Source organism: Rhinopithecus roxellana, chromosome 6, assembly GCF_007565055.1.
Source record: "Rhinopithecus roxellana isolate Shanxi Qingling chromosome 6, ASM756505v1, whole genome shotgun sequence".
In the NCBI taxonomy this organism is placed as follows: Eukaryota; Metazoa; Chordata; class Mammalia; order Primates; family Cercopithecidae; genus Rhinopithecus; species Rhinopithecus roxellana.
In genome coordinates, this window is record NC_044554.1 from 121,770,681 (window position 1) to 121,785,736 (window position 15,056).

At 36.6% G+C, this 15,056-nt stretch overlaps 1 protein-coding gene across 1 annotated transcript in view; it reads left to right on the forward strand.

Moving 5' to 3' along the window:
• AKAP9 (A-kinase anchoring protein 9) overlaps nucleotides 1-15,056 on the forward strand; it is a 177,421-nt gene that overhangs the window by 52,269 nt on the left and 110,096 nt on the right. Inside the window, 5 exon segments of the mRNA XM_030932036.1 lie at nucleotides 2,474-2,527; nucleotides 3,199-3,369; nucleotides 4,919-5,074; nucleotides 5,890-6,087; nucleotides 11,099-13,486. Coding sequence (XP_030787896.1) covers nucleotides 2,474-2,527; nucleotides 3,199-3,369; nucleotides 4,919-5,074; nucleotides 5,890-6,087; nucleotides 11,099-13,486 — 2,967 coding nt within the window.

Below are 15,056 nucleotides of genomic sequence, written 5' to 3' on the forward strand. Positions count from 1 at the left end.
GTCTGAATTAGAGAAAAATGAAACAGCAGTGGCTAAATAATTAGATGAAATTTTATAAACATAATTATTACAAACTGATAACTGATTCATGTAATACTGACATCATCACTCCTTAAAGGAATATTCATTGCTTTATGTCATATTTGAAGAAGCAGTAGTCCCCCTATCCCTGTTTTTACTTTCTGTAGTCAACGATTATCTGAAAATATTAAATGGAAAATTCCAGAATAAACAATTCGTAAGTTTTAAGTTGTGCCTTGTTCTGGGTAGCATGGGGAAGTCTTGCTCCATCCCATTCATCCCACCCAAGATGTGGATCATCCCTTTGAACATACAGTAGATCCACACCATATACTCTGTCCATCTCGTATTCACTTAGTCTGTCTACCTTATCAGATCAAGAAAACATAGTGTACATGGGGTTCAATGCTATTTATGATTTCAGGCATCCACTGGGGTTCTTGGAACATATCCCCTGTGGATTAAGGAAGACTACTGTATTCATAAACATCCATTTCGTTACACCAGTAGGCTACAGTAAAATATTTTAGAGGACACATCAGAATGCTTCATTTCAGGATCAAGGAAAGCTAATTGCAATTTAGAAGTATTTAATTTGAAAGTTATTGCAAATGAATTGATATTAATAATCTTTTCTTCCAATTAAAACAAAATTTTTTAGAGACATGGTTCTCAATATGTTGCCCACAGTGGAGTGTGGTGGCAATTAATGGGTGTGCCAGTAGTGCCCTATATCCTCAAACTCGTGGGCTCAAGCAATCCTCCTGCCTTAGCCTCCCTTGTAGCTGGGACTGCAGGCATGCACAACTGCACCTGGCTTATTGTTATTAATAATCTTAATAGAGTTAGTACCCCTGCCTTCTAATAGTTTTCACCAATTGCAATATTGTTTTACCATAGAATTTTTTTTTTTTTTTTTTTTTTTTTTTTACTTTAGCTTTGCTTTTTGGAAATTGTCCTTGGCTGGGTACAGTGGCTCACGCCTGTAATCCCAGCGCTTTGGGAGGCCAAGGCAGGTGGATCACCTGAGGTCAGGAGTTTGAGACCAACTTGGGCATGGTGATGTTCACCTATAGTCCCAGCTACTTGGGAGGCTGATTCTCCTCAGGCAGGAGAATCACTTGAGCCTGGGAAGTGGAGGTTGCAGTGAGCTGAGATCACGCTGCTGCACTCCAGCCGGGGCAACAGAACAAGACTTTTTCTCAAAAACAAACAAAAAACATCATCCTTATGATAAAGGCAAAAGAATCAAACTCTGATAAAGAACACTTGATTAGGATTTTTACTTTTCAAAGTGTTGTGGCCCATGTGGATCTAAACCTATTTCTGGGCCTGTCTATCCTATGCTTTTCAACAGCAATAAATCCATTATCTTGGATTCCTTTAACATAGAAGTGTGAATAATTAAGGTTTGGGAGATAACATAGTTGGTTTTGGCACTGTTAAGGGGGAAAGAGGATTACTAAGTGGATTAGTTGATCTTTAATTTCTCACTAGGTCAACCCTGAAGACATATTCTGTTATTCTCCTTCCTCCTACCAAAAAATATCTGCGCTAGAGATTACTGCTAGAGATGGGCAGTAATATGTTATAGAAAATCTCCACGGCCGGGTGCGGTGGCTCAAGCCTGTAATCCCAGCACTTTGGGAGGCCGAGACGGGCGGATCACGAGGTCAGGAGATCGAGACCATCCTGGCTAACCCGGTGAAACCCCGTCTCTACTAAAAAATACCAAAAACTAGCCGGGCGAGGTGGCAGGCCCCTGTAGTCCCAGCTACTTGGGAGGCTGAGGCAGGAGAATGGCGTGAACCCGGGAGGTGGAGCTTGCAGTGAGCTGAGATCCGAGATCCGGCCACTGCACTCCAGCCTGGGCGACAGAGCAAGACTCCATCTCAAAAAAAAAAAAAAAAAAAAACTGAAAATCTCCACATGGGTCAGTGTTGGCATAGCTGTCATAGTACTAGCCCCAGAGGAACGTTCTTGAGGGAGTGTTCTTACCTATTTATCTCCTCCTGCCACTTACCTTGCTCATCCACTTTCAAGACATTTCCACCAGTAAATTGTTTTACTTGAAAATGAGTGGGGCTTAATAAAAAAAATTATTTAAACTATTTTAAGGAAGCCTTTCATAGAAGAGGATTTATTGAGGTTTGTACTTCTGAAGAGCAACAGAAACTGCACTTAGAACTTTAATTCACCTAAGTGAAAATGTATATATGTAGTTCAGTGTCTTTTGCATTGTAAGCACTCAGATGTGTGAGGAATGATTGACATTTGAAATGGTCATTATGTCTCTTAGATATTTTAAATTAATCTCTGTATCTGTTTTTGCCAATGATGCATTTTCCCTAGGAATAAAAGACATACACATGAATACAGTTAACAGAAATATTGTTAGCTAAATAAAATTATGTCTAAGATCATAATATATCAGGAAATTGTTTTTATACAGGTAAATGGTTGCAGTTTTGTGATGAAAACAGGAAAACCTACAAATTTATTAAGGGTACGGTATTTAAAACTACTCGTGATACTAATGTTGTATACTATTTAAAATCATCTGGCTTACTAACAAAACTTTTTCCTGCATGTACTTCTTTCTGTGTGTAATTTCAAATTAATTTTAATGTTTACTAAAACAAAGTTATCTACCATTTATTATAAAACTCAATTGTAGACCAGGCATGGTGGCTCACGTCTTTAATCCCAGCACTTTGGGAGGCTGAGGCAGGTGGATCACCTGAGATCAGGAGTTTGAGACCAGCCTGACCAACAAGGTGAAACCCCATCTCTACTATAAGTACAAAAATTAGCCAGGAGTGGTGGCAGCCGCCTGCAGTCCCAAGCTACTCGGGAAGCTGAGACAAGAGAATTGCTTGAACCCGGGAAGCAGAAGTTGCAGTGAGCTGAGATTGTGCCACTGCACTCCAACGTGGGTGACGGAGCAAGACCCTGTCAAAAAAAAAAAAAGAAAACTCAATTGTAACAGAATTTGCGGATAGCCTGTTTATATTCTTGAGGTAAATGTCATGTTAACAAAGTAGGTTGCCATACTGTAATCTTCCAGGTGGTGAGTGATGTTTTAAAGTGGACCTTGCTGTGGATTTCAGTATTTTAATCTCTCTCCCTAAGGAATATTGCTGGTACTGAATTCTTTAAAATCTTGGATTGATTTAGGAAGAAGAATTTGGTGTTGATGATTCTTATTCTGAACAAGGAGCACAGTACAGTCTGACTCATCTAGAGATGATGGAAAGTGAGTTGGCTGGGAAGCAGCATGAGATCGAAGAGCTAAACAGAGAGCTGGAAGAAATGAGGGTTACCTATGGGACTGAAGGACTACAGCAGGTATGTTTATTTTCTGTGGCTTTTGATTTGCTACTCACAAAAACAGAAACAGGAACTGTGAATAATAGTGGTCTTTAAAGATGTTTTTTTCTTTATTTTTTTTAACTTTTTGCTTTTTTTTTTTTCATACAGGGTCTTGCTCTGTCTCCCAGGCTGGAGTGTAGTGGTGCAGTCTCGGCCCACTGCATCCTCTGCCTTCTGGGCTCAAGTAATCCTCCCACCTCAGCCTTCTGAGTAACTGGGACTATAGGCATGCACTAACACACCCAGCTAATTTTTTGTAGAGACGGGGTGTCACCTCAAATTCCTGGACTCCCCTTGGCCTCCCAAAGTGCTGGGATTACAGGCGTGAGCTACCGTGCCTGGCCTAAAGAAGGGGGTTTTCAAATGGTAATTTAGTGGGACACAGTGGCCTGCCCCTGTAGTTCTAGTTACTCAGGAGGCTGAGGTGGGAGGATCGCTTGACCCATGAGTTCGAGTCCAGCCTGGGCAACATTGAGAGTCCCTGTCTCTTAAAAAATCAAACAGAAAACTAAATGGTAACGATATCACTTATAATTTTTTGTCCTTATACACAGCATAAACAACCCTGTTTAAAAGTAGGATTTCATTAACAGGGTTGACATAAGACAGACTCTTTTTTAACTTTATGATAGCTAGCCTGAAATCACTTTAGTAAGACAGATGTTTTTGTAATCAGCCTGAGAGAAAATTATGGTGCAAACCACATCAAAATATTATAACTTAAGTCCATTAAGAATGTCAGCAAGTTGGGCATGGTGGCTCATGCCTGTAATCCTAGTACTTCATGAGGCTGAGGCAAGAGAATAACTTGAGTCTAGTAGTTTGAAACTGGCCTGGTGAAAATAGCAAGACCCTGCTTCTACAAAAAATTTAAAAATTAGCCAGGCATAGTGCTGTATGCCTGTAGTCCTAGTTACTTGGGAGGCTGAAACGGGAAGATCAGTTCCGACCAGGAGATTGAGGCAGTAGTGAGCCAAAATCACACCACTGCACTCTAACCTGTGCAACAGTGTGAGACCCTGTCTCTAAAAAGAACAGAAAAACAATGTCAGTGGGTCCTTGTAAGTAACCTCTTGTGGTTAGACTAACATCTGTGGTTAGACTGTCATAACTATCTATGGCAGTCAGTTATGAAAACAAGGTGAAATAGGACGTTGATGAGGATGACAAAATACATTTCAGTCTCATCCTCTTCAGAAACAAGTTGGAATTAAACATGTCTAGGGTAGTGTTGCCTGGGAACAGATTAGGGGCACCCCTAAATATAAAGGCACTTGTCCTTCTATAAGTAAATATATGGATTAGTCAGATCAAATATAATTTTTTCCTTAGTTCAGATAAATTTTTTGAAGTTGATTTGGAAGCACCCATTTCTATAAGTTAATAGTTTTCAAATGTGGAAAAGACTGCTTACAAAGTGTAAGAATTCTGCCAATGTGTTTTGAATTCTTATTTTGAAAAAGTTGCCTGTAATAATAGTCAATTTTTAAAAAAAATAAATCTAGCACTTACTATTTTCTTTTAGTTACAAGAATTTGAAGCTGCCATTAAACAAAGAGATGGCATTATAACCCAGCTCACTGCTAATTTACAACAAGCAAGAAGAGAAAAGGATGAGACAATGAGAGAATTTTTAGAGTTGACAGAACAGAGTCAAAAATTACAGATTCAGTTTCAGCAAGTAAGTGTTACTAATGCAACAAAATTCATTAGTTTTTTAGTAATGAATTTTAAAAATTCAAGAACAAATCTAAATTTGTTGAAAAGCCATTTCTTATTATATCATGTATGAAAAATTAGTGAATATGTGTTGCTGTGTTAACCAGGAATTTAATTCATATTTCTTAAATGGTTTTCTACTAATACTTCCTTTGTATTTCCTCCCTGTCTCTATTTTGAAATCTTACAAATCTTATAAGGTTGATTGAGGGTATTTCTGCAGAAATTAACTTGTAGTGACATCCTACCTTTGCCAATTCTGGTATGGTTTATTTTAGTTAGGTTCTAAATGATAATAAGACTAAATATATTCCATTTTCTTTTAATTAGAGCCACAGAAATCTAATTGCATTAATCAGAATTTCTGATGGCAAGTAGCAAAACAATTGGAAATAGCTTAAGCAAAAGGGAGGTATTTAGTGTAAGGATTCAGGCTGTTTCCAGAGCCCAAGGGCAGAAATACAACCAGGCCTCTAAAAGGGATTGGAACTACAAACTGGAAAGCCACGGAGAATTTGGGAAGTACTGTCTTTGAGGCCCCACTTTTCTTCCCATATCTACCTCAGTCTCAGGAGACCTAGCTTCTCTGCTGTATCATGGAAAAGATAGTTTTATTGGCTCGGCTTGGGTATACCTATCTAGTTAGCCAAGGTAGCATGTTTGCTAGGGTCTCAAGCCTGCAAAGTTCCCAGAGAGCTATTGCAGGCACACCCCAAAGGTGTCTATTCCCTAATACAGTCACTTCAGAATTTAACATTTTGAGGTTTCTATTTTCAGTTACAGGCTAGTGAAACTCTGAGAAACAGCACTCATAGTAGCACAGCTGCAGACTTACTACAAGCCAAACAACAGATCCTCACTCATCAACAGCAGCTTGAAGAACAAGACCACTTACTAGAAGATTATCAGAAAAAGAAAGAAGACTTCACAATGCAGATTAGTTTCTTGCAAGAAAAAATTAAAGTATATGAAATGGTATGTTTATTTTAAGGAAGTCAGCTAACTTGTAGAAGCTTTACAGTTTAAAGTTTTTTATGCAAGTGACTTTTTTTGTTAGGCACATGAATCACAAAATTTCATAATTAAGCTCTTTGTGTAATTTATTTCAAAAGCAAATGGGAATCTCAGTAATAGAGTTTTTAAGATAGTAGTCATTACTGAGTTCCCTAAAAGTGATCAACCTATGTTAAACTGAATTAGCAGGAAAATCTGAATTTATAACGATAGGTTTTTTTGTCATTTATAATTATTTCCACTTATTTTAGCCATGGTTGTGAAATTCAGAAAATATTTTCACAACAGAAAGAAATTTTATGGATTTTAATGAGAAAAAAAATCGAATGTAGTCAGTTCTCTTTATTTACATAAGTTATGTTCCATAAACTTAAGTTTCTGGGAACATTTATTTAGCAAATAAGTTCTCTGGTGGGGGGTTGGTGGAGGAAGTATGTGTCTGTGTATGGGTGTGTATATTTTACATATATGTATATCACATTGATTATAATCTTAAATCATAAAAACTACTCATCCTGGAAGATTGTTTCTTTATTTTTTAAAAGAGAACTCAAGGTTCAGAAGTGACTTGCCTGAGGCCGCCCCACTAACAGGTGTCAGACTGGGATTCAGATCCTGTCAGTTGCCCCAGAGCTGGAGCTTCCTATACTATACTGCACTGCCTCGGGTCCTCTCCATCCCTCTGGTCCTCTCTATAAGGGATGAACAAGGCAGTGTGGTCACTTTGTTTGACCTCAGCTAAAAGTGTATGTCCAGTAACTCAAATTTTTTGTCACTCTGTGCACACATACAAATGACTGAAAGCACCATGAGCATTGATTTGGGGGTTACAAATAAATTTTAGTAAGAACTCACAAATATGGAATCTGCAAAGAATGAGGATGGATTGTACATGCAATATAATACTTTTTATAAACTTAGGAGGTTCTTCTGCAAGATATTGAGAAATTACCAAGACAAGAGTATTGTTTGGATAATAATAATCGTAGTAATTAGCATTTATTAAGTGCTTACTGTGTAATACACAGTATTCAAAGCATCTTACACATATTAACTCATTGAATCATCACCATAGGCCTGTGCAATAGAAGTACCATTATCACTCCTATTTTCTAAATGAGGACACCAAGACAAAGCAAGATGAGGTAAATTGCTCTGGTATACACAGGTAGTAAGTTGATAGAGCCAGATTTCAAATCTAGGTTGTCTGACTCCAGAGACTGCTTTTAAATAATAGGGAGTGTACAAATTGGAGACGATGAAATTATGAAAAATACGTGCTTTACAACTATAAGGTAATTTAAAAATAATTAGGTAAGTGTTTACAGAACACCTATTTTTATAGCAGGCCCTTGAAAGAAATACAGTGAGGCTTAAAGTGTGCCCTTTTCTTCACTGGAACTCATGGATTAGTAGGAGAGCTATGGCATGTACAAAGGACACCACAAAACCAGAATAAATGTGGGCCAAAAGTGCTTTGAAAGTTCTGAATAGGTCTGGCTTCATGAGGGAAGAGATTCAGGGTAGGCTTTAGTGGAGGAGTTTCTATTTCAGTTAAGTTTGTAAGTTGGGACAACTCCTTTTTAATTGTATTTTGTTTCCCCAGCATTTGGTCTAACGCATGGAACATAGTAGCTACTCAATACTTACTTCGTAAACAAGTGGATAAATTAAGGATCTCAACTGATAGAAATGGGGAGAACATTTTAGGCAGAGTGTGGAGTAGGCATAAAGACTTAGGACAAAACATGTTAAAAATCAGTAAGGATCAAAAAATGGTGTAATTTATCTAGAAACAGTAGTCTTTGAAGGTTAATCTTTTCAGGAGGTAAGAGTAGAAGGATAATCTAGGGCTTGGTGAGAAGAGCCTGGAGATTGGATTGTATTATATTTACTCTGTGGGCCATGTAAATTGAGATTATCTAAAATTCAAGTAATTCATTTTTGTAGGGGGAATAACCTTTGTTTATTTGAATGTAACAAGAATACTTTTATCAATCTGTTTTTCACTATATACATATTTTTAAAATTTTTATTCTTAAGAAAATGAATCCCCCCGAGTAATAGTTCTATTGGCAGCTGAGGCATTAGAGTCCCCTAAGGCATTAGGGTCACAAATGAAATGGTCTTTGTTCCCTAGACCAGTGGTCCCCAACCTTTTTGGCACCAAGGACCAGTTTCGTGGAAGACACTTTTTCCACAGACTTGGGGGAGGAATGGTTTGGGGATGACATCAGGCATTAGTTAGATTCACATAAGGAGCTTGCAACCTAGATCCTTCACATGGACAGTTCACAATAAGGTTTGAGCTCCTATGAGAATCTAATGCCGCAGCTGCTCTGACAGGCGAGCTTACTGCTCGCTTACCTCCTGCTGTGGAGCCCAGTCCTTAACAGGCCCCAACCGGTACTGGGTCTGCAGCCTGGAGGTTGGGGACCCCTTCCTTACACAACTGTGTCAATGATCAGAAGCTCATTCTCATTGTCCTAATCCTGCAAACTTCCCATCGTGCCATAGCATATTATTCCCCACCATCTCAGGTGTATTTCCAAAAGATAGTGTATTCAACCACAGGGCTTTTTTTTTTTTTTTTTAAGACCACAAAATGTAAGTGGTTTGAAACCATGTACTTTGAAATAAGTGATACTAAGAAAAATAAACCATAAGTTTGTGTTGTTTAATGGTTGAATGAAGAATTATTGTTGGTTGTTATTATATCAGGTGTTGGACAATTTTGAATTAAATGATACTGTTTTATGAAGGCCCCCCTCCCTTACAGAAATCAGGAAACAGAAAAGTTAGATTTTATAACATTAACATTTTTCAAACTTAGTTACTTATTTAACAGTTTAACTGGAATTGACCACCATGAACCGATTTTACATTCTCATAGGCTCCGAATGTGTTATAGATTTCTTTCTAGTATGTAAATATATTATACTTGTATATATTAATAGTACAGTAAGAATAAAATGCCTTAATAGATGATATTTTATTTTAGCATATTCTGTGAGATAGAGGAAATAATATTATCTTTATTGTACGGATGAAAACACTGGGATTAAAGGAGATTAAACTGATTTACTAATATCCTGTTGTAGTGCAGAGTTGGAAGTAAGAAGGCTCAGGACTTGGTAATAACATGGTAATATTGGGTGGGATATGTGATACCAAGACAAAAGCTGATAGAATTTTGCCCAAGAGGCTGCATAGGATAACATTCATTGCCTTGGTTAATTTGTATAGTACAGAATCTGGCCTTCAACTTGTAGGTTCAGAAGTCTGATTTTTTTTTCCCCCTGTCAACTGAGACGAGCTACCTCAGAAGTGAACTCAGATTTTCCAAGTTCACGAGGCTAATTTTTTTGTTTGTTTTGAGACAGAGTCTCGCTCTGTCTCACAGGCTGGAGTCCAATGGTGAGATCTCAGCTCACTGCAACCTCTGCCCTCCAGGTTCATGTGATTCTCCTGCCTTAGCCTCCTGAGTAGCTGGGATCACAGGCGCCCACCCTCATACCCGGCTAATTTTTGTATTTTTAGTAGAGACGGGGTTTCACCATGAGGCTAATGTTGAAAGCTTGAATAAGATTATTAATTTACAATGAGAAATCATTATCACAGGGACCTAAATATTTCAAGCTCATTGGATTTTTATATTATTTCCATGGGCAAATGAATTTTAAAAGCCAAATAATAATTATAAAGTTAGTTAGTGACCATGAGATCAAAAGGTTTTAGAGGAATCACATGTTCAGGGGCATTAGGCTGAGATAACCTGATCTATCTCTCTCACAGTAGGAATGATCATGCCTATAGATGGGAATTCTTAAATGCTGTTTGCTACAACCCCTGACGTTTCTTTCTACATTAGGTAATATTTTTTCTAGAGCGACCAGAATTCTCAAAGGCTGTATTTGAATGGGCACTGCCAATATTTCCCTCTGAGGTTTTTTTCTCAGCCTTGATGTTTCTTCTTTAGATAAGTTAATACATTCATTCAAGGCACCTTTCAGTCCTGTTTGCCTGGAACTCCTGTCTCCTTAAAATAATTTTACTTACCTACTTATGTTCTGATCCATTCTGTAGATTTCATGTATTTATTTGTTTTTGAGACTATAGCGCTCTATTACTTACAGAAGCAACTAAGTCACTGAAGCAAAACTTTGACCAAGGGCCTCTGCTTGACTTTGTCATGCTGAAGTAATCACGATAACAGATATGCCTTCACCTGTGTCTGCGCTTAGCCTTGTCTGCGTTCCAGAATAGAATCCCAAATAAGAACTGGGGGAGAGTATCTGCTTTGCTTTCAAAACTCTGTTTAAACCAAAAGTTTAGGACCAAGTTGATATGCCATAAATGGTATAGTTGTCTTAGATGTCACTTGAGGTTCAACCTTTTAAGCATTGCATATCTCTAAATTTCTGACTGACTTAAGAGCCCAGGACTGAAGTTAAGACAGACCGTTAGGAATCTAGGAATCTGTTTTTGTTGTTTTTCTTTTTCCATAGCCCTTGCCCATGACACACATTGAAGTCACCAGAATACATGTGAGGAACTTTGATTTGTTTTTATCTTTCTGAATGTGGTTAGAGTATATGCAGTACTTTAGCTATAGAGAATACTAAATATTTAGAATGTTGATCAGTTAATAGGAAAAATGAGAATATAACAGTTTGGAGACATCTAAAATCAGACTGGGTTTTTAAACTAAAAATTTTAATCACAGAAATGTTAAGAGAAATTTCTTCTAAGAAGGCCGTAACTACTATAGTGTTGGCTCGCAAGTAGTGTTGGGTACACGAGTTCTAGGTCTCATTATTGTGGAAAAAATTGAGGGGCAGGACCAACATTTACTTTTTGTAGAATTTTTTAAAAAGGAAACTTCTATCAATCTTTTGGTAGTGAGATGAAGCGGTATAATTTGCCAGAAGCTAAAAATGCCATTCTTACATTTTCATTTTTTTCCCTAAAGGAACAAGATAAAAAAGTAGAAAACTCAAATAAAGAAGAAATACAGGAAAAGGAGGCAATCATTGAAGAATTAAACACAAAAATAATAGAAGAAGAAAAGAAAACTGTTGAGCTAAAGGATAAATTAACAGCTGCTGATAAATTACTAGGAGAATTACAAGAACAGTTTGTGCAAAAGAACCAAGAAATAAAAAATATGAAATTAGAGCTGACTAATTCTAAGCAAAAAGAAAGACAATCTTCTGAAGAAATAAAACAGTTAATGGGGACAGTCGAAGAACTTCAGAAGAGATATCATAAAGACAGCCAGTTCGAAACTGATATAGTACAACGAATGGAACAAGAAACACAAAGGAAGTTAGAACAACTCCGAGCAGAGCTGGATGAGATGTATGGGCAGCAGATAGTGCAAATGAAACAAGAATTAATAAGACAACACGTGTCACAGATGGAGGAACTTAAAACACGGCATAAGGGAGAAATGGAGAATGCTTTAAGGTCATATCCAAATATTACAGTTAATGAAGATCAGATAAAGTTAATGAATGTGGCAATAAATGAACTGAATATAAAATTGCAAGATACTAACTCTCAAAAGGAAAAACTCAAGGAAGAACTAGGAGTAATTTTAGAAGAAAAGTGTGCTCTGCAGAGACAACTTGAAGACCTTTTTGAAGAATTGAGCTTTTCAAGGGAACAAATTCAGAGAGCTAGACAGACAATAGCTGAACAAGAAAGTAAACTGAATGAAGCACAAAAGTCCCTTAGTACAGTGGAAGATTTGAAAGCTGAGATTGTTTCTGCATCTGAATCCCGAAAGGAACTAGAATTAAAACATGAAGCAGAAGTTACAAATTATAAGATAAAACTTGAAATGTTAGAAAAAGAAAAGAATGCTGTGTTAGACAGAATGGCTGAATCACAAGAAGCTGAATTAGAGAGGCTGAGAACACAGCTTCTATTTAGTCATGAAGAAGAACTTTCCAAACTGAAGGAAGACTTAGAAATTGAACATCGAATAAATATTGAAAAACTTAAAGATAATTTAGGCATTCACTATAAACAGCAGATAGATGGTTTACAGAATGAAATGAGTCAAAAGATAGAAACCATGCAGTTTGAAAAAGACAATTTGATAACTAAGCAGAATCAATTAATTTTGGAAATTTCGAAGCTAAAAGATTTACAGCAGTCTCTTGTAAATTCAAAGTCAGAAGAAATGACTCTTCAAATCAATGAACTTCAAAAAGAAATTGAAATACTCAGACAAGAAGAAAAGGAAAAGGGTACACTTGAACAAGAAGTTCAAGAATTACAACTTAAAACAGAGCTATTAGAAAAACAGATGAAGGAAAAAGAGAATGATCTTCAAGAAAAATTCGCACAACTTGAAGCAGAGAATAGCATTCTTAAAGATGAAAAGAAAGCCCTTGAAGACATGTTGAAAATACATACTCCTGATAACCAAGAAGAACGATTGATTTTCATAGACTCCATTAAGTCCAAATCCAAAGACTCTGTCTGGGAAAAAGAAATAGAAATACTTACAGAGGAAAATGAGGACCTCAAACAGCAATGTATTCAGCTAAATGAGGAGATTGAAAAGCAAAGGAACACTTTTTCATTTGCTGAAAAAAACTTTGAAGTTAACTATCAAGAGTTACAAGAGGAGTATGCTTGCCTTCTCAAAGTAAAAGATGATTTAGAAGACAGTAAAAATAAACAGGAATTAGAGTATAAAAGTAAGCTTAAAGCACTTAATGAAGAGCTTCATTTGCAAAGAATAAATCCAACTACAGTGAAAATGAAAAGTTCTGTCTTTGATGAAGACAAAACTTTTGTAGCAGAAACATTGGAAATGGGTGAGGTTGTTGAGAAGGATACAACAGAACTCATGGAAAAACTTGAGGTAACCAAGCGAGAGAAATTAGAGCTGTCACAGAGACTAGCTGATCTTTCTGAACAATTGAAACAGAAACATAGTGAGATTAGTTTTCTAAATGAAGAAGTTAAATCTTTAAAGCAAGAGAAAGAGCAAGTTTTATTGAGATGTAGAGAGCTAGAAATCATTATTAACCACAACAGGGCAGAAAATGTACAGTCATGTGATACTCAAGTAAGCTCTTTATCAGATGGAGTTGTGACTATAACAAGCAGGGATGCTGAAGGATCAGTTTCTAAAGTAAATAAAAGTTTTGGTGAAGAATCAAAAATAATGGTGGAAGATAAAGTTTCTTTTGAAAATATGACTACTGGAAAAGAAAGTACGCAAGAACAGTTGATTTTGGATCACTTACCATCTGTAACAAAGGAATCATCACTTAGAGCAACTCAACCAAGTGAAAATGATAAGCTTCAGAAAGAACTCAATGTACTTAAATCAGAACAGGTATGTTTACTTATTTACATATGGTAAAGCACAATGAAAATGTACATTTCGGCCAGGCGCAGTGGCTCACGCCTGTAATCCTAGCACTTTGGGAGGCCAAGGCTGCTGGATTACAAGGTCAGGAGATGGAGACCATCCTGGCTAACTTGGTGAAATCTCGTCTCTACTCAAAACACAAAAAATTAGCTGGGCATGGTGGCGGGTGTGCTGTAGTCCCAGCTGCTGGGGAGACTGAGGCAGGAAAATGGCGTGAACCCGGGAGGCAGAGCTTGCAGTGAGCCAAGATCGCGCCACTGCGCTCCAGCCTGGACAAGAGAGTGAGACTCTGTCTCAAAAAAAGAAAAGAAAAAAAGAAAATGTACATTTCACACTAAGGTTTCACCTTCATAAAACATAAATTCATATCCTTAGAAGAGAATGAAAATGAACCCTCTAATGTAATTTTAACTTGGACCTATCATTTAAGTATTTTTTTTTTAACCATTGTTGACTTTCTTTCAATCTATGTTGTATATTCTGCTCAGGAAATAAAACACACTAATGGATTCAGATTTTCTTTGGAAAGACGAGTTTGTATAACTTTGTGGAGAATCTCATCATTAGAAAAGTTACTAATTTCATTTTATAATTTTTGTTACAATCTCAAAGATTTGTTTCAGTTTTTATTTCATAGTGATGTTTTCAAGTCTCCACAACTGAAAATGAACTCCTAAGCTTTTTAGTAGTCTTTATAGTTGTTAGGTGGTTATGAAATTATATTTTCCTGGAAGAAAGAAAACTCCTTGATTTAAGTCCTAGAGTTTTTTCAGAGTCTTTGTTATACCTGAAGGGAAAAAAACAGTATTAACTCTAAATATAGTTAAAGAATTATATGTATATAATAACAGATCACTCCTGATAATTTATATTTGCCAGATACTGATATTAAAATAACAGGAAAATTCTGCTATCTACAGTGTAATGATGCTAACTAAAGTTTTATGTGTTTCTTCATTTATCTAACAAATGTTTATTGACTCTCTTGGCGAGTACGAATATAGTGGCCAACAAGAGAGAAGTTTCTGGTCTCAAAGAACATGTATTTTAGTCAGGGAGGCAGGTGATTAATGAAACAAGTAGGATAGTTAGAAATAGTGATAAATTCTATGAAGAAATAGGATAATGTGATAGAGAATGATGGAGAGAGAGGGTAATAACAACATTAAATATGATGGTCAGGAAAGGTCTGTAGGAGGAATTGACATTTCAACTGAGATCTGAATGACATTGAAGTTAGAGCAATTGTAAAGACATGGGTAAGTTTAAAGAACAGAATGAAGGCCTGTGTAGTTGAGTTTGAGAGAGCAGGAGAGTGGAAGAAGAGTTTGAAGGAGAAAGAGACCAGACCTTGGAGAATCCTACAGACTTTGGAAGTCTTTGGAAAATTTTCTCTTTTTATTCCTAAATATATCATATTTGTGATCTTATATCAAATGTCGAGATATTTTATATTTATGAGTTTTATCAAATGTAGAGATATTTTATATATTTAATTGCCTAAATAGCATCAAGAAATTCAAATTGCTTAACA